Source organism: Protopterus annectens, chromosome 5.part0 (assembly GCF_019279795.1).
Source record: "Protopterus annectens isolate FY-2018-M chromosome 5.part0, PAN1.0, whole genome shotgun sequence".
NCBI classification, from domain to species: Eukaryota; Metazoa; Chordata; order Ceratodontiformes; family Protopteridae; genus Protopterus; species Protopterus annectens.
The window spans coordinates 1,169,710,700-1,169,734,416 of NC_056735.1; the positions used below are offsets into that span (position 1 = coordinate 1,169,710,700).

Genomic DNA, 23,717 nt, shown 5'->3' on the forward strand with positions numbered 1-23,717 from the left:
GAAATCTGTATCCCTGGGATGCTATATTTAAAACCCATTTGTCCTGGGTAATAACTTGCCAATTTCGTGCAAGAAGTGCTAGTTTTCCCCCCAAAGAGGCGGCTAAGAGATAAGTGCTTGGTGACTGTAGAGGGAAGTCATTGAGACTGTTTTCCATAGAGAGGTGCCTTGTTGCTTCCAGACTTGGAGGTGGAGGCACCCCATTGTTTTGTTCTGAAAGTTCCTTGTGACAGAAACCTAGAGCCTTTGGAATGTCTAGATTTGACTTGAGCGGCTCTCGGGGGGGGGGGGGGGGGCTGGAAAGGACCAGTTCTTAGTAGTGCCTACTAAATCTTGCAGGTTGCACTTGTAAGAAATCTTTCACAGTTTGCATAGATTTAGCTTTATCTTCCATCTTTTTTAACACTTCTTCAGCCTTATTACCAAAGAGACAGCCCTGTTGTAAAGGAGCATCCAACAATTTTGCTTTAACATGGTCAGGCAGAGTTTGCTCTTTCAGCCAAGCATGCCTTCTTAGCACAGATCCAGTTACAGCAGCCCTGCAAGAGCCTCCAAGGAATCAAAACCACATTGCAAAGTATGTTTTCCAACTTGTTCAGCTGAATACAATAAATCCTGCAATTCTTTATTTTCCACACAATCAGAGATTAACATCATTTTCTGTTTAAGTAGTCCCATGATATGCTGTTGATACTTAAGCATATGAAACGGACAGTTTAAAGCCCTGATTGCCAAGGTTGCAGACGTGTAAAACTTCTTACTCCATCTATCCAGTGCCCTGGAATCTCTATCAGAAGGGGTAGGATTTTTGGCAGTAGAAGCCTTAATGCCCTTGGGACCCTGAGAAATGGTTTCAGGATCAGCAACAGGGTTTTTGAAAAGGAATTTGTGGGAGTCAGGAACCCTGTAGTATCTGTCTGGCTTTCAAGGAGCAAGAGGCAGTGAATCAGGAGTCATACTAGATTCTGAAAAAACATCAACAATGTCTAGAACAGGAGGTATAGCCAAAGGCCTATGCTGAGGACGTAGAAGAAAATCCCCAAGTCTCTTTTTAGTTTCAGAGAAATCCTGACTTTCCAAAATGTTCCCTTAAGGCATGTAAAGTTTCCCCAAAGGAAAAATCCTCAGGGGGAGATGCAGAAGGAATGGAATCCTCTGTATCAGAGTCCTCATAAGTAGGAATAGACAATTCCTGTTCATTAGAACAGTCAGAAGAAATAGAATCCTGTTCAGAAGATTCATAATCAATGTCTTGCCTACGCCTCTTAGAAGGAGGGGGTTGGCTACCCCTGATCAGAGTAATTAAATCTTCAGCCATTTAGATCACTTGTTTTTTAGGCATAGGGGCCTGCACATGTGGCCCAGGCATCATTTTTTTAGACATAGATTTTGGCCTTAGTTTTGAAGATGGCGTCGGTGTAATATAAAAATCTGTAGGCCTGAAAACACCCTCAGAAGCCAGTGCCTGCACAGCGGCTCCGGACCCATCTAAGGTAGAGAAATCCGCGGGTTCCATAATTGAAGTATCTCGCGGCATACCGGACTCCGAATGGGTCTCAGTAGAGGCCTGCGAATCAGAAGTAGCGGGTATCAGGTGCTGCGGAAGCACCTCTCTGAGTACCGCCGAACCGGTGACTGGCTTATGAGAAGCGTCGTCGACGGTTTTGGACTTCGACTGTCTGTCTCTGTCTTTTTCTTTGCATTTTTTTAGTATTCCGGTAGTCAGATTGCTAACCGGTGACATTTCTGGGTAGTTAAATCTTGAGCCAAAATATTTAGAAGCAAAAATATACAGACGTTTAATCGTGCATTGATTAAATTTAGCACAAAACCGACAGCAAGGCACATTGTGGTCAGGGCCTAGACAAAGAATACAGTACAAATGAAAATCCTTATGAGGTATTTGCTTCCCACAAGTAATGCAATTATTAACTTTTACTGACATCGGTAAGGAGCAAGAAAAAGTTTCCCCAACGGGGTACTTAGCTTTTAGTTGAAGACTTCAGTTCTGAAACTCTAAAACAAAAATTTCAGGAGTCGGCCGACCAGCACTTGCGAACTGCTTCTGCTTCAGGCACCGCGTGCCAAGAAAGACTGATGTAATGGCGTCGGCTGCATGTTTTATACCCTGACGACCTGACGTCATGGAAGAAGGGACAGCAACCGACGCAGGGCCCAAGACTTTGTTAATCAGGCCCGACTGAGGGCAACCTGCCAGCAGATTACCCAAATGTAATGACTGCAACAGTGAAACATGAAGAAGATTCATTACTACTACCATTTCTCCTGCCTTAATATTCTGATGAATGCCCATAATCAAAATCCTTTGTCAAATGCACATGCTAATTTCTATCCAAATAGCTGTCCTGCAAAATTCCTACTTACACTCTTCATTTGTTGATATGACTTAATACTCTGTCTATACTTGTACGGCGATTTACATTCCATGACAACACAGATAAGTAGCAATTATGATAAAATCTATTACCCCTACCTAATATACATGAGTTATTTTAAATATGTAATTACATCTGGTTTACATGAATGATAGGCTAATCTTTAAGCATTTAATTTTTTCTCATGTCTGTTAGAATCTGTCACATTTTCAAGACTTTCTGATTCAATGAAAACATATGTCCACTATCCACAACCCCTTTTTCCCATGTTTGCACATGGGGTCAAAGTGGCACTTCAACAGTGACAATCATCTACAGCCAAGGTCTACACTGTCGGGTTGCTAGCCCTGATGTGGTAGTTCATCCACACCACACACACATCTATGGCCAGTATAGTGTCCAATCCATCTACTGCATTCTTTGGAATGTGGGAGGAAACTGGACCACCCAAAGACAACCCAAGCGAAAACACGGAGGACATACAGACTCCACACAGAAGGCACCCCAGCCAAGAATTGAACCAGGGTGCCTCTTGCTGTGAGGAGACAACCAGTACAGTTCTTTATTTGCACTTTCATAACAATTAACAGTCTGCTCCAAACAGTTTCACTGGTAAAACAAAAAAGTCTCAGGTTTTCTCTGCATGCTATATCTTCTAACTAACAGCTCCTCTTGAGAAGCCTCATACTCAACCAGTATTTTCTTCCCTTCAACTTCTGTTTTTTTTGCATTTTATTAGATCATCTGAATAACTAGCTAAAGCTTCTGCTGTTTTTCCAGCCTTTCATTAGAACTGATATATTCCTTAGGCATTTCATTTATTTTAATTACCTCTGAGTATGAGTACACTTGATTCATTTTCTTCTATATTACTGGAAGCCATCTCATGTTCTAAAGCTGAAACTCAAAATTGCTTTATGCTGAACAGCTGCATGATTTTTTCCCAGCCAGAGTTTTCTCTCTTCAATTTCTATTTGATTTCATCTTAGGTTTCCAAATTTTACTGTCATCCAGGCAGTGTAATTACTAGCCAACGACTAAATTTTAACCAAACTGACAGTCTCAATAGCCTTTTTTATCTTAGTCTTTGCTTTCATACTGGGAAAACTTGCTGATCAGTGTGTAGCCGTCTTAGAAGTCATTGTGGACTGAGCTAGGTTCTGGGAAGTTTTCCTCATCACTTTAGACTCCCCTTGTCTTTGTTTTTTGAAATGTTGTTTAACACCTTGCTGCTTAAATTGCTTCTTGGAAAAGGGTGTAGAGTTACAGAAATAGTTATTAAACTTAGAAAAAAAAAGGACTGAAACATTTGGGCCACGCCTTGAATCACTATCACCCTTTCAGCAAATCTTTTAAGCACCGCAGCAGCAGAAAAACCAAACAGAACATTGTCAACAAGAAAATGCATCTCAAGTTCTGGTAACATACCCAAAACAAGTCTTCTCATAACTGACTCTGCAGCAGCAGCTCTACAGGCAGTATCAGCAGAATCACAAAAACACTTTAGATCGGTTACATGAGAAGCAAAAACTAGACCACCTCCTAACTGAATGCCTTAATTTTAACTGCTAATTTTCTTATATTTTCATTAGAAGTTAATAAACATTTCAACACATAAGCCTGTTGATTTAAAATTCTGACAATTAAATTACAGAATAATATAGTATATTTCCAAGTCTAATAAAGTCATCCCCATCTTTGTCAGAAGAAATTCAGCTAGCATTAGCAGTCTGTTTAGCAGCAGCAGTTTTACACAAGGAAATAACTGAAAGATTACCTTTAGGACTACAAAACAGATTTGAGTCTGTGGTACTTAGTATAACCTGTCAAGACTTTTTAGGGGCAGGAAGGTTGACTGTCAAGCACACTGTAAGGTGTTTAGAAAATTAAAAGTTATGTACGCACCATAACTAGGCATCTGTGTTGTCCATTTTCATTCTTCCTCAAGAATGGGTTACGGATCTGATCCTTGATCCAATTCAGCCACATACTTCAGACTTTGGATCCAACTCTTGAGCTCCTCCATCTACCCATAATGCCCTAGTCCATCCCCAATCCCTCAGATCAAGCTTGTTGCCATAAAGTCCACAATAAGCAGTTAAAGAAAAGGATAAATAAAAGCACAGGGCTCAAACCCAGAACTATAGGTTCCAAGAAGAAACCATCAGGTCACTCCAGAACATAGGGAGGGAGCTGTAAGGGGGAAAGCTGAGGAAAAATGAAAATGGATAACACAGATGCCTAGTTATGGTAAGTACATAACTTTTAAATTTGACGTCCTTTTCATTCTCCCTCAACAAATGGGACAGAGTCCCCCAGCTACATGAATCCTGAGTGGCCCTCATGGAAGGATATTCTGGAGAACAATTGAACCAAAGGCAGCTCTGCTTCTTGAGATTAGGTCCAATGTGTAAACAAAGGTATGAGCACTGGACCATGTGGCTGCTGTAAAAACATCATCAACAGAAGTTCTTAACCAAAAAGCAGATGAAGTGGCCATGGATCTAGCTGAGCAGGCTTTAGGTGGTCTTCGTAGACAAGTGAGTGCCTTGTTGGGAACAGATCCAAGAAATGCATTTAGTTATCCATTTAGTCAATGTAACTTTTTTAAACACCTTTAATGATTTAGGCAAATTTACATTTATGCAAAACTAATCAAACTGTACTAACAAATTGATATTAAACATACTTCACAAATACTGCTATATATCATATAACCTAAGCGACATTATACAAAATTAGTCAATTCTTACCCTTTTGTTTAAACAGGAAACATCTTTATTAAACCATCACTTATGACTTAAGCAATGATACGCTTATATAAATGAAAACAAATCACACCAACACAATCCTAGGTGCAAGCATTTTACATCACAAGCCATAATGACACTCTCCCAGTTGCGAATACACATCACTTATAATCAACGTAATCATTTTCAGTTGAACATTAAATAGCTCATTTAAGTCCTGCTTTCTTTTAAATCTCAATCCACTCCTGTATGTATTGTTCCAACAATTACCAATTTTTCCTATGTAGTTTGCTCATACCATTTTCTAAAGATTTCAATTCCAGTTGTTTTATCTCTGTCACTATATTCACTGCTTCTAATATAGTTGGTTTAGATTCTGATTTCCATTTTCTAGTAATTTTTTGTAGTCACCATAATTAGTCACAGCAAGGCCTTACCATGCCTAGGCAATTCCGATACTATATCATAGCTCAAAAAAGTCATCTCCCTCTTCTCACCAATCTGTCCACCCAGCAGCTCCGATAGTACAACCCACAGGAAATCCTTAAAGTCCGTGAACGAACTGGCCTTCCAGAAAATGTTCCTACCTACCTCTTCCTTCCCCATCACACCTCCAACATTTGCTGTCTACCTGAGGAAAAATTCTCTGGAGTCTACTTGAGGTATAAAAATATCTACGTAAACATTTCCAAGCAAAAATCCTACATCATCTAGATTTTGTTGCATATTTGGGGAGACATACATATTTCTTCCCATTGTTTCTTTGTGAATTGCTTATCCAATCTCTCTTCCCAATCCTTTCTAACCTCCTCTGATTTATTCTTATAGTTATCATGCAATATTTTATAGCTCTACTTATTCCTTTTTAATGGCAGGTTCTGTTCTAGATTTTACTAAAAACTCTACCAGTGCTAGTCTTTCATTTAGGACCCCCTATTTCTTTCTCTTAGTCTATACTCTGATATCAATCCTTAATAGGCAAGACAATCTCTAACCTGCAGTCCAAATAAATTATTGGCCTCTTCCCATTCTATTACTTTTCCTTCTCTAGTTATTTGCTCCCAATACCTTGGGTCCCTTTGCCAGTTTTCTCCATTAACTTCCAGCCCCCTCTTGCCTATTCTCTATATCCCTAACTGCAGTCATCCCTATCAGCAGAATCTCTTTTCTCCATTCCCGTGTTGGCTTAGTTCTTCTTTCTGCTATTTCATGGATATAATATTCTGCATGACTGTTACTCTTCTTAAAGGCCAGCATCCAAAATCACAATCCCTCTGTTTCTTGTGCTTCCCCCCTATTTCAATATCATCCCTTTCCACTTTGAATTACAGTTTTCTGCTTGTGCTATGTACAGCAGCCTTAACTGTGTAGCTCTGAAATAGCCCTTCAAATTGGGTAATCTCAATCCACCCTGTTCTACTGGAAGAATCATCTTATTCCACTTGACTCTTGGCTGTTTTCCCCTCCCAGATAAAGTCATTCAGTTCTTTATTAATTGCTATCCACAACTTCTCCTCTGACTGATAAAAATATGTCTGACCTGGGTATAAGACTACAGGGAATAAAAACATTTTAGCTGCTCGTATCTTGCTACACATCAATATAACAAAGCTTCCATTTTCCCAGTTTTCATATTATCTTTTCCTTAGTCTCTTCCAACATATCCTTACCTGACAAACCAGAATAAATTTTAACCCATACTCCTAAATACTTAATTTTATCATGTCCCCATAAATACAGATATTGCTGAACCAGCTCATGTGTAGGTACATATTACAGCTATTGTCTTTGTTTTAGCATTATTAATTTTACATCCCAAAAAGATCTGAAACTGTCTTAAAATGTTCCGTAACACTAATATATCTCTTTCTGGTTTTGTCAGGAATAAAAAAATACCACCTGCAAATAAAGCCAGCTTTTTTTGACAACCATACCAATTATATCCTTGAATTTCTGAATCCCTTATTTTCTTTGGCAGTGGTTCTAAATATAATGCAAGTACCAAGGGGAAAGAGGACACCACCTCCTGGCTCCTCTGCTGAAGTAGAAATTTTCAGAGAGGACCCCCACCCACTTTCATTTTCACCTCCGATCCCTCATATATCCTCCTAATCAACCTTATCATTTTTTCAGGAAATACAAATGGTTCCATTGCCCTGCTCAAAGCCTTGGCTTACTCTATCAAGATCCACCAAAAAACAATGGTATTTTCTTGCATTCTACCTGCCTCTGGATCATCAATGTTCTGTTGATATTGTCAAATGTTTGCCTCCACTCCATAAAACTCACAGTAATCCATATCTATCAATTTTGGCATTACTTTTGCCATTCTTTTAGCTATTACAGACATGAACACTTTAAAATCATGGTTTAGTATTGAAATGGGACCATACAGAATTGGGTCCAATGGATCTTTACCCTTCTTTATTTATTACAGCTACCACTGCTTTCTTCCAGGATGTTGGTACTCCTCCTCTTAAAATACCGTTAAACAAAACCTTCCAGATCTTTATCAGTTTTTTCCTCCTAGCTTCCAAATTTCCACAGGAATGCCATCTATTCCTGGGGACCTTCCTGTAGATTGGTTATACATCAATTTTTATCTCATCTCCTCCTATCCTAACTGTTAGTAATTCAGCCTCATCTACCTCTAATCTTGGCAGATTTAATTCTTCCATAAACATTTCCATTTGTATCTTTTCTTGATTTCCATATTCTCTGCTTTATGCACACTTTCATAGAATTTCTGAAATATGTCTAACAACTCTACAGGATCTCGTTACCTTCCTTGTTATAGGCTCCCTAAGCTTGGTGACAGCCCTTTCTACTTTCTGTTGCCTGTGTCGTGCTAAAATTTTTATGCTCCACTGTTATCAAAAACAGTTGCTTAAACAGCAATCTTTCTAAACTTGTGCATATTATTGAGGTAATCCCTTATCTTCTGCTTAGCATTCTGGAGCTGATCCTCCTCTTGTTCTGTGAGACTCCCCCATTCAGTCCCTCAAAATAATTCTTACTTCTTAACCATAGCTCCCTTTCTTTTATTTCCTCCCTGTTTTTAAACTCCACCTTAATTTTATCCCAGTCCCTAGCTATATTTTCAAAATAAATTTATATTCTCTCTAACAGCTCCTAGATAACCTCCACTACCCATTCCTTAAATTCTTCTCTTTTCAACAGATAGGAGGGAAAGTGTCAGTTTCTCATTTTTATCTCATTACCCTGTATTTTTATTTTAATTACTGGTACATGATCTGAAACAGTTACTTTTTGCTTATCCAGACCTTCAATTAAATGCACATTTGTGAAATGTAAGTTCTGCCTAGCCCAATTTTTATATCTTGAGGAAAAATATGAAAATTCACTCCGACCTCCTATTACTGAATTCACATCTTCCGTGCCAAATATTTTCATAATTTTCTTCAAAAAATCGACTCTGTTTTGTCATACTTTCCCTTCTGGGCCCTCCAAACACGTCTTCACTGTTGTGAATCACATTCCAGCCCCCACCTATAAGTAGCATTCTTTGATGAAAACTGATAATTTCTCCCAGAATTTTCTTAACCTCCATTAGAGTCATGTTAGGTGGAATATAAACACATGCCAGAGAAATCCTCCTCCCTTACCAGTAGCTCCTTAGCACTACAAATTTGCCATTATCTTTTTTATTCTCCTCTACCACTATTGGAGTTCCTCTTGCAATTAATGTAAGTATGCCTCTTCCTCTGTCCCAGGTATTCCACTAAATAACCATCCTAAAAAACTTTCTTTATCAAATTCACATATTCAGTTCTTTTTAAGTACGTCTCCTGTAACATAGCTATTTGCACGCTACGTTTTTAATATAGCTCAGTGTTCTTTTTTGTATTTATCTGTGAGACCATCGACATTTAAAGACATTGCGTCTGCGGTGGTGGTGCTGCGGTAGCATTGTCACCTCACAGTAAGACATTGTCCTGTTCGATTCTCAGCTAGAGCTTCTTCTGCGTGGAGACATGTGTGAATGGGCGTACCTTCATTGAAGATTGTGTGTCAGGGCCTGCAACTCTGCACGTAAAAATCTACTGCCAATCATTAGCGGACCGGAGTTTCGCTGTGGTGAGCCCTAACTGGGAAAAAGCAGAAAGACACAACAACAACAACAGAAAGCATCTTTGCATTAAAAAGTTATTATTCCCACCTTTTATTTATAACACATTTTTTGTTAAATGTCTAGTTCCAGCTTTTGTGTTACATGCATAACTGTTTGACAGGTTGAACTTTTATACAGTTGTTTCTTCTCATAGGCATTTGAGCCTATGTCACATTTTACAAAACTTGTTCTACTGAAAGTCCTCAAACAACAAAAGCACACCCTCAGATACACCCTTAAAACCTAATAACTTAAAACTAACACAAAATTACATACATCTTCAAATACTGAAGTATTACCCTCCTAATAGAAACAAAAGTCCCAAACTGACAGCCACACTCACTGACTTGAGTTAACCTAAAAGAAAAATTAAACATGTTAAGACACGTGGTGCAGCCTATGCTTCTACCAAGTGCTAACTTATTTTGTCTTTTCTTTATAGATCTCCATGCCGAGGAAAAACAAATGCTTTCAGAGAACATTATGTCCTAGCTAATTTCTCTTCAGTTTTTTTCTTCATCCAATCATTCTCCACCAGACTGTAGCCAGTTTATTAGATCGTCTTCATGGAGACATGGGAACCAGGCAGCCAGTTTCTCTATCAGATTATTTCCATGGAAACATGAAGACCTGCTGCAGAATTGCTACTCAGCATACACATATCTGCTAGAGAAAGCCTCATAATATTCAGTATTCTTTTTCATTTACTTGCTTACTCTTAAAATTTGTTACTAAATCAATCCAAGGTCCTTAATCCAGTCATTTCCCCATGCACAATGAGAAAAAGCACATATTTTTTGTCATGCTGTTTTAACCAAACTTTTATTTTCATTGCATTGCCTACATTTCTTAAAACTGAACCAGAAGAAAGAAAGAAGGGAAAAAGAAAAGAAAAACAAAAAAGACCAGCAGAACCTATTTACAATCACCACTACACTTAAAAATAACTGAGAAAACTTTACTTTATAGCATGCAAAGAAAACCATACACCAGAAATAGTGCTAGTAAGAAAACAAATTTGTTTACTTATAGTTAACTTTCTCCCTCCTCTTCCCCTCCCCAAAGCATTTTTTGGCATTAATGACATGAAGTAGTGGATATGCTTTAGAGTCCCCCAAAAGGCCAACACATTTTGAAAATGTCCAATATTTCCAGGTTTTAGTGTTCTGTCATATTTCACACAATTATTGCACTGTAATCCCTTATTAAGTTACTGGTTTTATTACTGTTCATCACCATCTCCCAAATCCTATCTCTGCTTCATTTCCAACATCCTCTTGATTCTTCTTTTCAACTCTTGTGCTCCTTTCCTTCACTCTAACATTTTCTGTTTAATCACTGGAAAAGGTTTCACAGGTACAATCTGTCTGTGGTCTTTATTACCAGAAGAACAAGCAGCAGAATATCTCTGTTTCACAGTTCACTTTTTATTGGAAAAACTTTTGTATTTCCTCCTTAGCATGTACTTCAACAAAATGATTTTGTCCCTCCAGGGAAGAATACTTTGAAGACAGCTGGGTACAGCAGTTTGAATCTCACACCTGCAGCTCAACATTCCCTGAACAGTGGAATAAAGTTGCTTCTCCTCTCCCTGGTGTACAGTGAGTAATCATTCTCCACAAACACTCTGTATCCCACTTTTAGTACTTTGTCCTTCTGGCACAGTCTTGTCAAAATCAACTCATTCTACTGGTAGGACTGCATCTTCACTATTAAAGGTCTAGGTTCCTTTCTCACAGCCAGGTTTAGAGCATACATGATGTGTCCTTTCATCTAACTCCTCCTGCTGTGAAATACCAGTCCAGTTGCTTATTTGAGCTTTTATAAAATTAATGCAGTCTGCTCCTTCCAGCTTCTCTGGTACAGATGAAAAGCTTAAGTTTTCCCTACATGCTCTGTCCTCTAATTCTACATTTTTTGAAACATCTCTTCCTGAGCAGTCTTATAGTCAACCAGCCTTTTCTTCATTTTGACCTCTGATTTTTGCAGTTTTATCACCTCATCTGAATACTTGTTTATAGCTTCTTCCATTTTTTTCCAGCCTTCTACTGTTTGTGCTGATGTACTCTATCAGTGCTGATGTACTCTATCAGTGCTTCATTTATTTTAACCAGGTCTGTGTACAATTGTCTTGTATCTTCCTGTAGGTTACTGGAATTCATATCTGGAGGTTGCACTGCTTTTTGCCGAACAGCTGCAGAACTTTCCCAGTCAGTGTTTCTTCCTCACTTTCTGTAGCTGATTTTTTCCAGGTTTTCTGAATTTCCTTTTTGCTGGCATTACACATAATTACCAGTTACTGAAATTTATCCATAAATGCATGTCTACTGGCTTTCTTTGCGGAGTTTCTGTTTTCACACTGGGAGAGCTAGAAGTAAGCTGTTACTCGATGTGCAGCCATCTTGAAAGCCTCCGGCCAATGTAACTTTAAATACTGGATAACCCAGTCATCTTGTTGAGGAGACCGCCTGATTTTCTGATTTATTTAGTTCTGTGTAAATAAAAATTTAACTGCCTTTGCACATCTAGAAGATACAGCACGTAGTCTCCTTTGTTTGAAAAATCTGGAAAAAAACTGGTAAATGAATGGTTTGTTTAATGTCCGATTCAGAAGCTAATTTAGGTAAAAAAGGGAGGATTAGTTCATAAAGTAGCTTGTCTTTATGGAAAATAATGTATGGAATTTTTGAGGAAAGAGCCTGGAATTCAGAAATCCTTTTTGCAGTACTGATAGAAACAAAAAAGGCGATTTTCCAAGATAGAGGTTTTAAATCATTTTTTGCTGAAAGTTCTGAGCATTTTTGAGTCAGACCTTGTAGTAGCACTGTCAAGTCTCAGGGAGGTGAAGGATCCTTTACTGGAGGGGAGGGGATCTAAGGAGGAAAGTGCCCTTCAAGATTACTTAACTCAGAAGCAGCTAAACAATCATTTTTATTCCCTGTATAAAAATATAATACAACCGTCAACTGTAGTTTAATTCTAAAAAAAAAAAAAAAAATAGCTCCTTCTTTGAAAACAGCAGCCAGAAAATCAAGAACAGTAGAGGCAGCAGCAGTAAAAGGGTCAATGTTGTTTCTTAAAGCCAAAAGGGAAAATATTTTCCATTTGTTCTTGTAGACATTATTGGTGGAGTCTTTTTGCGAGGATAATAAAATGGTACACAGTGGGGAAGAAAGCCTGGGCTGTCTGGTTATTATTGGAATTGGAGAAACCATGCAGTTAGTTTGAGGACTGGGATATTGGTATGATTCACTCCTAAGAGTTGTGACAGAAGATCTAGACTTGGGTCCAGTATTCAGGGAGGATAACAAAGAAGACATCAAAGGAAGGGGAATCACACCTGGCAAGACCAGAAAGGGGCAATAAGAATGACCAAGCTCTTCAATCGAATTGCTTTCTGCAGAAATTTTAGGATCAAAAGAAGTGGGGGATAAGCGTAAAGCAGACTGGATGGCCAAACATGGACTACAGCATCTCTTGGTGTCTCCCCCGTGAGGGGGATTAGGGCAAAATATTTGCTGCACTTGTTGCATGGAGATGCAAAGAGGTCACAGCTAGGGTGGCCCCAATGACAGAAACTTTTTTCCATCACGGATTGAGAAACGACTTCTGAGGCATCAGAATCGATCTGCTGAATCTGTCTTCTAGTAAGCTGGCTTTTCTTTGAAAGTGTATTTCTAGAAAGAAATCAGAGGAGATCACCCATTGCCCCACTCTTACAGCTTCCTGTCAGAGAGGTTAAGACCGAATTCCCCCTTGTTTGTTGATGCACCAGAGTACAGATATGTTGTCGGTTTGAATCGCAATAGTCCCTAGAGGAAAAGTATCTTGAAATGCCTGAAATGCTAAAAAGACTGCTCTCATCTCGAAGATGTTGATATGTGAATTGGTCTCATGGGGGAACCAAGTGCTTTGGACCATGTAATCCGCCCCCAACTGGGAGGCATTTGTGGTCACTGTGGCCAGTAGGGGAGGAAAAACAAAGGGCCGGCCTAGGTAAATGTCATCTGACTGGATACATCAGTGAATATGGTGTTTGCATATTTGTGTAAGCTTGACTGGAAAAGACAAGGGCTGTCAAAGAACAGACAACTGAATGACCAGAGTCCGTTGAAGGAAAACCATAAAGTAGTGTGCTAAAGGAAGTAGAATTATTCCTGCTGCCACAGACCCCAAAGCCTGTAGAATTAGTCTGGCTGAAGGAGTCGGATGAGAGAATATAATGAACCTGACATCTGAAAATGTCTATGCGATGAGAAGGGAAAGAGGCAATTTACATTGTTGTGCTCAGATGTGCACCAATAAACTTCAGGCTCTGTACTGGTATTGGGTTTGCTTTGGCATAACTTACTGATACCTAGTGAGTGACAAATATGGAGCAAATAGTCTCTGGATTGTTGTAGGAGATGCATGGTAAGTGCGGGTGAGGAACCAGTCATTTAAGTATGGAAACACTTGAAATCCTTTTGTTTTAAGTAAGCTGTCACCACTGCCATGCATTAGATAAACAACCTGAAGGGCAGTGGTAAGTGCAAAGGGCGGGGCTCTGAACTGGTAGTGAATGGCTCCCAGCAGAAAGCATAAGTGCCTCCTAGAGCACCTGTCTGTTTTGATGTTATCGTATGCAATCTTTAGATCTATGGAGCACATGCAATCTTCCTTGTGTAGAAATGGCATAATGGACTGAACAGTGACCATTCGGAACTATGACTTTTTCACCAACTGATTTAGTTTGCATACATCCAAAAATTAATCTCATGTCTCCTGTCTTTTTTGGCACTAAAAAGAAACAGAATAAGTTCCAGTTCCTGTGGGACCTCTTGGATGACTGGTTTGTCTAGCAGCTTTTGAATTTCTTGTGCTGCAGCCTTCCTCTGACTGGGTGGATCATCATAAAGCTTCTTTCTTTTGGAGACTGGGGACTGGGAAAATGGTATGTAGTAGTCTCTGGATATTATTTTTAACATCCATGTATCTTTTGTTATAGCAGCCCAGGTGTCTGGGTACAAGGACAAACATCCCTCTGACCGCCTCCAGAGATGGGCAGTCAGGCAGCACTTCAGGAACACTAAAAGGGTCTATCAGGGAAGGAATCTCAGAAACCCTGATTTTGCAGGGCTCCTCTGGCTTGAGGGCTACGTCTTCCATTAGAACTGCCTCCTCTGCCTCTGAAGAAGCTGTCTGCATGAAACCTGGAAAGATCCCTGAGATTTGTGGAACCACATTTTTTTTTACCACCTCTCTGACATATAGGAAAAGTTCATTGAGGGGTAGAAAACTTGACTCCCACAACAGACAGGGTCTTTGTTTCTTGTTCACTATGGGTAAGCATTTCCATCACAGAAGGACAAAACAAAGATGTTCAATCAAAGGGAGTATTGATGAAAGATGACTTGAAAGGCTCCGCAAAGTCACACAGCCACATCCAGGCATGTCTCATTATGGCAGTGCCTGAACTGGCCGCCTGTGAGGCACCTTCTTTTGTGGGAGAGATCAGCCTCATGGATGCATTAGAAATTGACAAAACAGTGGCCAGCTGAGAAGAGCATCTTTTGAAATCCTCTGCAGATGTGGGGTTAGAGAGTTTGACAGTTCTTTGGTTAAATCCCTCTGTAGTCTTGTAAAGTGTGCCAGATAGTTCCGGGACATCACAGCAAAGGTCTCTGGAACAAAAACATGCTTTCCAAATCTATCCAGCATCCTTAGACTCCCTGTTGGGTGGGTGGACACAAGAGCTCTACTCTGTTAACTCCTTTTTAGTGGCTGCTGCCACCACCATTGCATCGACAGGGACTTCTTTGCTCCAGTGGGGTTTATTATCCTTTGGTGGGGTTAAGAATTTGTCCAGGCAATGCGGGACTGGCTCTATGGAATCCGGCTCCTTCTATGCACAGTGAAAAAACAGAAATATGAGCTCATCTGCCAGGGGAGGGGGGTAGGCCACACAAGATGTGGATGGGCCAAAACCAAAAGCCTCCAGAAATACTCTGGAGTAGGACTGTTAGAAGATCAGTTACCATTTTAAGGATCTCTAATACATCTCCAAAGGAAGTGTCATCAGGTGGTGATCGGAAGGACCCTTCTTCCTCAAAATTAGTATCTTCAGTGAGAAATTTCAATGGGGAATCTATGTGCCTCTTCTTGCATGTCCTCTTCCGCTGGTACTCTTCAGGGGGGATGTTCGGGGGAGGTATCAGAAAAGATAGGAAGTTCCTCTATTGGAACCTACTGGAAACTAGGTGGAACTGGCTGTCCCTGTGGAATAGTTTTGATGGACTTAGAGCTCGTAACCAAAGAGGGGGAAGAGGGAAAATCCAAGAGTTGAGAGACCAGATATCTAGAACGAGAAAAGGCCCTTTCCACAACCTCGAAGGCAGATGGACCCAGAGAAGTCATGGTCACCCGCACTGGAGCAGTGTGTTCCAATACATGTAGATCACAACTCTGACCTGATCTGTGCATGGAGGAAGGAACCAGACCCAAGCTATCCAGCACTAAGGCTCCAAGGGGCAAGGATGGATCCATCACCATCAGTATAGATCATGGCCCACAGATCCGACCCAGAAGCTACCTCGATCTGAAGGCACAGGAACAGAACTGGTCAGGGATACTGTTGGAGTCTAAGAAGTAATTCTCTTTGGTTTCGACTCCAGAACTCTCGGGGTTGCTGGGTCCTGGGGCTCCATAACTGAAGAATGGATGGGAGAAGAGACTATGTGAGTAGTGGCAGGAAGACTCATGGATCCAGTAGGGGTTGGAGCGGAGATAACCCAAGTCTGGATCTGAGCTCTGAGGAACTTTTGCATTGCCCTATCCAAATATGCTTCAGACAAACTCCTGAAGGACCTGATGGATGAGGTGGTTACCTCAAGTCTGGAGTGCTTTTTTAGAGTCTGTATAAATGGGGAATGGAGCCTAGGGAAGACTGGATCAATGAGGAACTCAAAAGAGTGCATCCTTGGAAAAAAGGAAATGCTAGGCTTCGGATCCAGAGATCACAATGGGATTGGATGGTTTTGGATCCAAATGCTTAAGATCTACTCTATGTTTTCTTGGATCAGATGAAATTAGATCAGACAATTCAGCAACTTTCAAAAGTGGCTCCAACTACTCTTGGGAGACTTTGGAGGTGACCGCTTCCTGTTCTCTGACAGAACTGTTGAAGGCTTACTCGGGGTCTGAGCCCCTGAAGATGAGGAAGATGAGAGAGGAAGCATACCCTTGAGAACCAGTTTATTTCTTCTGTCAGCTATGGCTCGAACATTAAAAAAAGACAACTCAATAAGAACCACGCAAAACAAAAAGAACTGGAGCTAAAGACAAAATTGCTGCTGAGAAAGGCTTTACTAGTGCACCAGCAAAGAGTTTCTCAGCAGCAACTTTGTCTTTGGCTCCAATTATTTTTGTGTTTGTAATGAGTTATTAAAGCCTGCACAGATTGAGCAGCTTGTATTTAAGTGAGCTGGTCCCAAGCAGTACATGCACTCCTTGTGGGCATCAGAGTTATGCCCACAAGTGGTGCATTTTTTAAAACCTGGCTTGTTGGCCGTGACAGTACAAAAAAACTGTAGGAAGGGAAAAGTGTAGAAAAGTAACAGTTTTTTTTTTTTGTTTTGTTTTTTTTTAATACAGAAGGGAAGAATACCACCAATGGTAAAAAGAATTATCATGTTGACTAGAATAGAAGTGACAGAGAAAACAGAGAGACAAAATAGCAGCAATGATAATTGGAAGATATTACTATTTAAAATAATACAAAGCCTAATGCAGAAAGGTTTAACAAGGAGAAAGTAATTTAGATAAAAGAAATTAAACTCTTCTTATTTTCGGAAGTAACAATAATAATGAACGCTACGAGAGAAGGATCACACATCTGAGTGTGATGGTGGCAAATGCTAGGGATGAACTAGGGCATCATGGGTAGAAGGAAGAGCTTGAGAGTTGGATCCAAAGACTGAATTACGCGGCTGAGTCAGATTCAAGGATCAGATCCATAATCCATTCATTGAGAAATAATGAAAAGGACAAGGACAACATAATATCATCCTCTAAAGCTAACAAAACAGATGTAGTCTGTGGAATACCCAATTGCAAAAAAATCATAATACCTGTGTTGGGAAAAAGGGTCTTTATTTTGTTCCCACTGAAATACCTCTTTCAGTTTAGCTAAGATCTCATAAAAAAGACAGCTCTTCTGACAAGACACGAAGTAACATTTTCTTTATAAAATTAAGCAATGGAAGATTTTTTCCAGGATATTTATCTGTCCAGTCTTTAAAGATTTCTAGCTAACTGTCAGTTCTAAAAAGCCTACAGAGGGAGCGCACTTAAACAAAAAGAAAACTCAGAAAACACTGAAGCTTTTGGAGCCCAAACTGCCTTTTTGTGTGTCTCTAACTGAGCTAGTTTCAGTTAGGATGCACAGGTGAACTGAGGCTCTGAAAGCTAGCCGCATATCCTGAGCAGGATACAACCCAAACAGCTTAGGCTACTACATCAATTATGCCATGTTGAATATTTGGTGATTTACTATTTTTTCTCAGGTAAGATCTGAAATGCATCAACTCTGAAACTCAACTATGAACAGTGACAACATAAGAGCTTATAACTTCATAAAAATTCACAAGGCAAAAGCTTTCAGGGGGATTTTAACTAGCAAAATTTAAAAACTTAAATGTTCTTGCATTTAGTTTGTCAAAATGCAAACAATGAAACTGAGCCTATGCACTTCCTCATGGACTTGACAACCTAGTCATATAGCACTGTAGACGCCCTTTTTTGCTTCTTTTTTAATACATATATCATTAACTATATGTCAGGCAAAAATTTGCTCAGTGTCCTAAATTCAACTTTTTTCCAATACCATGTAATATACTTCAACTGAAGTAGTTTAGAGAAGTCAAAAATGAGGAGAAAACAGGCACAAAGTTCAAGATCTTTACTGTAAAGGCTAAGTGAGGTAGTCACATCGGATACATCCCCTTAACTCTTAACTCCCAATCAGAGGGACATATCACAATATACTAAAACAATGTTGCGCCAGAAAAGGGTCACGTGCTAGAGAGATGCACAATTTATTTGACATTTGTTTACCAGGAAAAGTCCATCTGGGTCAAAAGAAAGTACAGCTGTGTACACTTACCATAAATGTAGATGTTCGAGTATATTCAATGTTGCAGTCATCACCTGTGGGGTTATTCGTGCAGTGGTAGCCCCCGGCCGGCCGATATACCAGAATCAATGTTTTTCTGCATTGGCTGCAGTTGCCTGTAGTCTGATGTCAGGTCTTCGGTGCTATAAAGCAAGGCAGCCAATGTCATTACATCAGTTTATCTTGCCCTAACCCATCAGAAGCACAAGGAAATAAGGTAAAGTGGTCCTGGTGGCTAAAAGCCACTGTGGGAAACTTATGTCCCCCTAGGGCAAGAGGATATAAGGGGGATGGAGGGAGGGAAACCAGGACTGCAACAGTGAATACACTTGAACATCTACATTTATGGTAAGTGTATACAACTGTACTATGTTTTTCGTGTTTCACTGTTGCAGTCATCACCTGTGGGGGGATTCCCAAAGCTGAGGAGAGGGGTGGAAGGATAGGTTAGAGCCCTAGGCATGGGTCCAGCAAACCCTGCAGAACTGCAGAGGAAAACCATGCCCTAGACTTAGAAAAAAGAGGTAGGTGGTAGTGCTTTGTAAAGGTATGGACAGAGGTCCAGGTGGCAGCTTCCAAGATGTCCCTGGTGGGGACTCCTCTGAGGAAGGCTGTGGAAGTGGAGGCTGTCCTAGTGGAATGGGTACTAATAGACTTTGGGGGGGGGTTCCCATGTAGTCTGTAGCAGAGATAGACATAGTGTGATATCCATTTGAAAATGGCTTGCTTGGAAATGGGTTTCCCCTCTGCCCCTGGAGCAAAGCTGACAAGCAGCTGGTCTGTTTTTCTGAAGGGTTTAGTATGGTCCAGATAGTATCCGAGTTGTCTGTGCATGTCTAGCGAGTGCAGAATTCGTTCCCCCTTGTTTTGAGGGTTGGGAAAGAAGGTGGGTAGGTGCATGGCCTGGTTGAGGGTCACATCAGATACCACCTTGGGCATAAAGGAGGGGTTAGTCCACCGGGAGACCCTGTCTGCATGGAAAATGATGAAGGGCTCAAAAGCCATGAGTGCCTGAAGTTCTGAAACCCTTCTGGCTGAGGTGATAGCTAGTAGGAAGGCAGACTTCCAGGAGAGATATTTCAATTCTGTTGAAGCAGCAGGTTCAAAAGGAGGTAAGGTTAGTTTTTCTAAAACATAATTCAGGTCCCAGGCTGGTGTGGGACGCTTTCTGGGAGGTATGATATTAGAAGCCCCTCTGAGGAATCATTTAATCAAAGGATGAGAGAAGAGAGGTAGGTCTGAATCATAACGGGCTGAAATGGCCGAGGCATGGAATAAGGACACTGGTTATCACAGATTCCAAGTTATGGTAAGTACATAACTCTTTATCTGATGCTATTCGTGTCATTACTCATCACAGATGGGTCAGAGTCCCCAGCTACTATGAACCCTGGGTGGACCCATGGAAGGATATGCCAGAGCACAGAGAAACCAAAGGAAGCCCTGTTCCTAGACACTAAATCTAACATAGTGTGAAACAAAAGTGTGGGGATTAGACGAAGTAGCAGCAGCACAAATCTCATCCAAAGAAAGCTTAGCCAAGAAGGTGGAAGACGTAACCACAGACCTAGCAGCGTGGGCTTTAACTGGTCTAGATAGCTCCTTGTGCCTACTGTCAAAAATGTAGGAAATGCAGCTAGCAGTCCATATGGAAATAGTTACCTTACTAACTGCCAGATCTTTTCTGGCCTGTGAAAAGTCCACAAAAAGCTGGTCTGACTTCCAAAATTCCTTGGCCCTTTTAAGATAAAAGTCCAGCTGCCTATGGACATCTAAATAATGCAGAGTATACTCCCTCTTACTGGAATAATTAGGGAAGAAAACTGATAGTTGAATTGATTGGTTGAGGTTAGCTTCCAAAGCCACCTTCGGAACGAACAAAGGATTTTTCCTAAGGAATACCCTTATCCTTATAGAAGACCATAAAAGGGAGCTTAATGCCAAGAGCCTGCAACTCAGAAACTCTCTTGGCAGAAGTAATAGCCACCAAGAAGGTCATCTTCCAAGACAGGAACTTAAGATCATAAGATGCAGCCGGTTCAAATGGCTTTTGTGTCAAAGACTGCAACACCAGAGTTAAATCCCATGGTGGGGAGGGATATTTGATAGGAGGTCTAAGAAAGAAAGACTCCTTTGAGAAAAGCTTTGCATATTTTGAAGAAAAAGTGGGACCCCTCATTCAAATGGAAATTAGAGATGGCCGCCAACTGGAGTTTAATAGTGGAGAAACTAGCACCTTCCTGGAAGAGAGAAGCCAAGAACAACAAAATGTCAGGAACTGGGGCTGAAAAGGGATCTAAATTTCGTTGCCTGGCCTAGATAAAAAATCTTTTCCATTTAATGGAATACACCCTCTTAGTGGCAGGCTTCTGAGAAACTAAGATGATATTTTTTTTATTGGAAAGGGGAGCCTGGACTGGGAAAGGATTACTGGAACTGGAAGAACCAAGCATTAGATGAAGAGTCTGTAGGCTGGGAAGAGGAAGCCCCCAGGGATGGGAAATGAGATCCGGGATGGGATCCAATATCCACAAAGGATATTTTAGATGAGACCAAAGAAGAGAGAACCATGCCTGATGAGGCCAAAAGGGGGCAATGATGATGAGTAGGGTCTTCAAGTGACGGGATTTCTGTAAAATCTTGGGAATCAGGAGAGTTGGGGGTAAGCATAGAGAAGTTCCAACTGCCACTCGTGAAACAGTGCATCCCTGGATCACTCCCCCATCGAGGGGATCAGGGCAAAGTAGTTGCTGCATTTGTAGTTGACTGGGGAGGCAAAGAGATCACAGCAATGGTTGGCTCCAACAGTTGAATATCTGACGTGCCACTGATGGATTCAGAGACTACTCGTGAGGACTCAAGACAGACTTGCTAAGTTTGTCAACCAGCATGTTGGAACTGCCAGGAATGTAAGTTGCAAGAAGAAAGCACCTGGAATAAATCATCCATTCCCACATGCTGGTGGCCTCTCTGCACAGGGGATAAGACAGTGTTCCTTCTTGCTTCTTGATGTACCAGACCACCGCCATGTTGTCTATTTGAATTGCTATAGTCCCAAGAGGGAGACACTCCTGAAAGGCTTGCAATGTTAGAAGGGCTACTCTCATCTCCAGGATGTTTATATGCAATTTGGTCTCTGTGGGGGATCATGTGCCTTGAACCGTCCTTTCACGAAAAAGTCCCCCCACCCCACCCGGGAGGCATTTCGTGATCACCGTGGCCTTGGGCGGGGGAAGACAGAAGGGTCTGCTGAGAGTAAGGTCCCAAGACTGACGCCACCAAGCAAGGTGATTTCTGCACACAAGTCATCCTGACGGGCATGGACATGGTATGAACCTGAGTTGACCACTGAACTGCCAAGGTCCAATGCAGAACCCACATGTGATACCTGGTCAGTGGCACTAAATGGATGGCAGTCGCCCTCAAGCCTAATGCTTGTAGAATTAGGTGGGCTGCTGGATGCTCCAGACCCAGCAAGTGATAGACCTGATCCCGAATAAGTTGAACTCTGCGTAGGGGTAGTGCTGCAGTCTCTAACATGTCCAGTTGAACCCCAACAGACTCTAGGTTCGGGCATGGAGAAAGATTGGATTTGGGTAGATTGAATGTGATGCCAAGATCCTGAAAGAGGCTGAAGGTTTAATTAGTGGCCATTGACAGTTGCCTTGTGGGGGCTGTGAGGAGCCAATCGTCCAGGTATAGAAAAACCTGGAAGCCCTGCAGCCTAAAATGAGCTGCCGCCACTGCCATACATTTGGTAAACAACCAGGAGGCTGTGGTTAGTCCAAATGGCAGGGACCTGAACTGGTAGCGATTGGTCCCTAATCGAAAGTGCAGGTGTCTCCTGGAGAGTCTGTTGATCTTGATATGATAGTAAGCATTCTTGAGATCCACCGAGTACATCCAATCATCCTTGCGCAGGAAAGGCAGAATGGACTGAACAGTGACCATCCAGAACTTAGACTTCTGGACTGACAAATTCAGTTCACTGAGGTCCAAAACTGGATGCAGGTCCCCAGTCTTTTTTGGCACCAAAAAGAAGCGGGAATAAGTTCCAGACCCCTGTTGTTCTGTTGGGACCTCTTTGATAGCTCTTTTTAGAAGAAGGGCTTGAACTTTGAGATGAGCCAACTCCCTTTGGTGGGGTGGAACGTCTCGGAGAGATTTTAATACTGTGGGGGGGGGGGAGACTAACATAACCCTTGGAAATGATCTTTAACACACACTTATCTGAGGAGATGCTTGTCTAGGCTAATGGGTGCAGGGAGACTCATCCCCCAACTGCCCCCATGGCAGGACAGTCATGCAGCACTTCAGAAGTACTGAAAGGGCTTCTCTGAGAAAGGTTCCCGGGAGCCCTGATTCTGCGGAACTCCTCAGCATCTGGAGTGGCATCTACCATTGAATCCTCTGCCCCAGCTTGTGGAAGAGGATTCTTGGGGCACATCCTGGAGGGCGGACTGGGTCCTGCGGAACCAAAGTTTCCTACTCCCTCTCTGAGGAGAAAACTTGATTCCCACTGCGGGCAGAGTCTTACCCTCCTGCTCACTGTGGGTCAATGTTTCCCTGACAGAAGGTCCGAACAAGGTCAAACTGTCAAAGGTGGCATTGTTAAAAGACCCCTTGAAGGGTTCCATAAAACTGCAAAGGCGAAGCGAGGTGTGCTGTCTAATGACAATTCCCTGTGTCAGCTGATCGAAAGGTGGCCTCCACCACACTGGAGATCAACCTCATAGAGGTATTACCCAAGGATGTCAGAGTGGACAGCTTAGGAGAGACCAGCTTAAGACTCTCTAAATGTAGCAACTCTGGAAGGGAAGTGGTGAGTTCAGGTACCAAATCCCTCTAAAGCCAGGTGAAATGTGCCATGTAGTTGGCTGCACACAGTCCAAATGTAGCCGAGTTAAACACGAGTTTTGAGAAATGGTCAATCGCCCAAGACACACTGTTCAGGGGAAAGACCGAGAAGCTTTGCTCCACTAGCTCCTTTTTAGCAGTGGCCACCACAATGGCATCAACAGGCAAGCCCTTACTCCAAAAAGCCTGATCTTTGGGAGGACTGAGGAATCTGTCTGCCTTTTTGGGTACTAGTTCCACTGTGTTCAGCAGCTCCCTCCAAGCCTTACTGGCAATGAGTTCTACAAGCTCGTCGTCAGGTGGGGACACCCAGGTAGAAGATGGGCCTGTCCTGAAGGCCTTCAGGAACATGGATTCCTCCGAAGATGGGGTGGGGGAGTCCAACCACCTATTTCCTTGAGAATTCCGGGAATTGCCCCAAAGGAAATTTC

General features: G+C 41.5%; 1 protein-coding gene across 1 annotated transcript in view; it reads right to left on the reverse strand.

The window, feature by feature from the left end:
• The window catches only part of XRN1 (5'-3' exoribonuclease 1), a 2,408,514-nt gene that overhangs the window by 898,397 nt on the left and 1,486,400 nt on the right, over positions 1–23,717 (reverse strand). Inside the window, exon 27 of the mRNA XM_044071018.1 lies at positions 15,067–15,079. Within this exon, the coding sequence (XP_043926953.1) occupies positions 15,067–15,079 (13 nt within the window). The remainder of the gene's footprint in view (positions 1–15,066; positions 15,080–23,717) is intronic.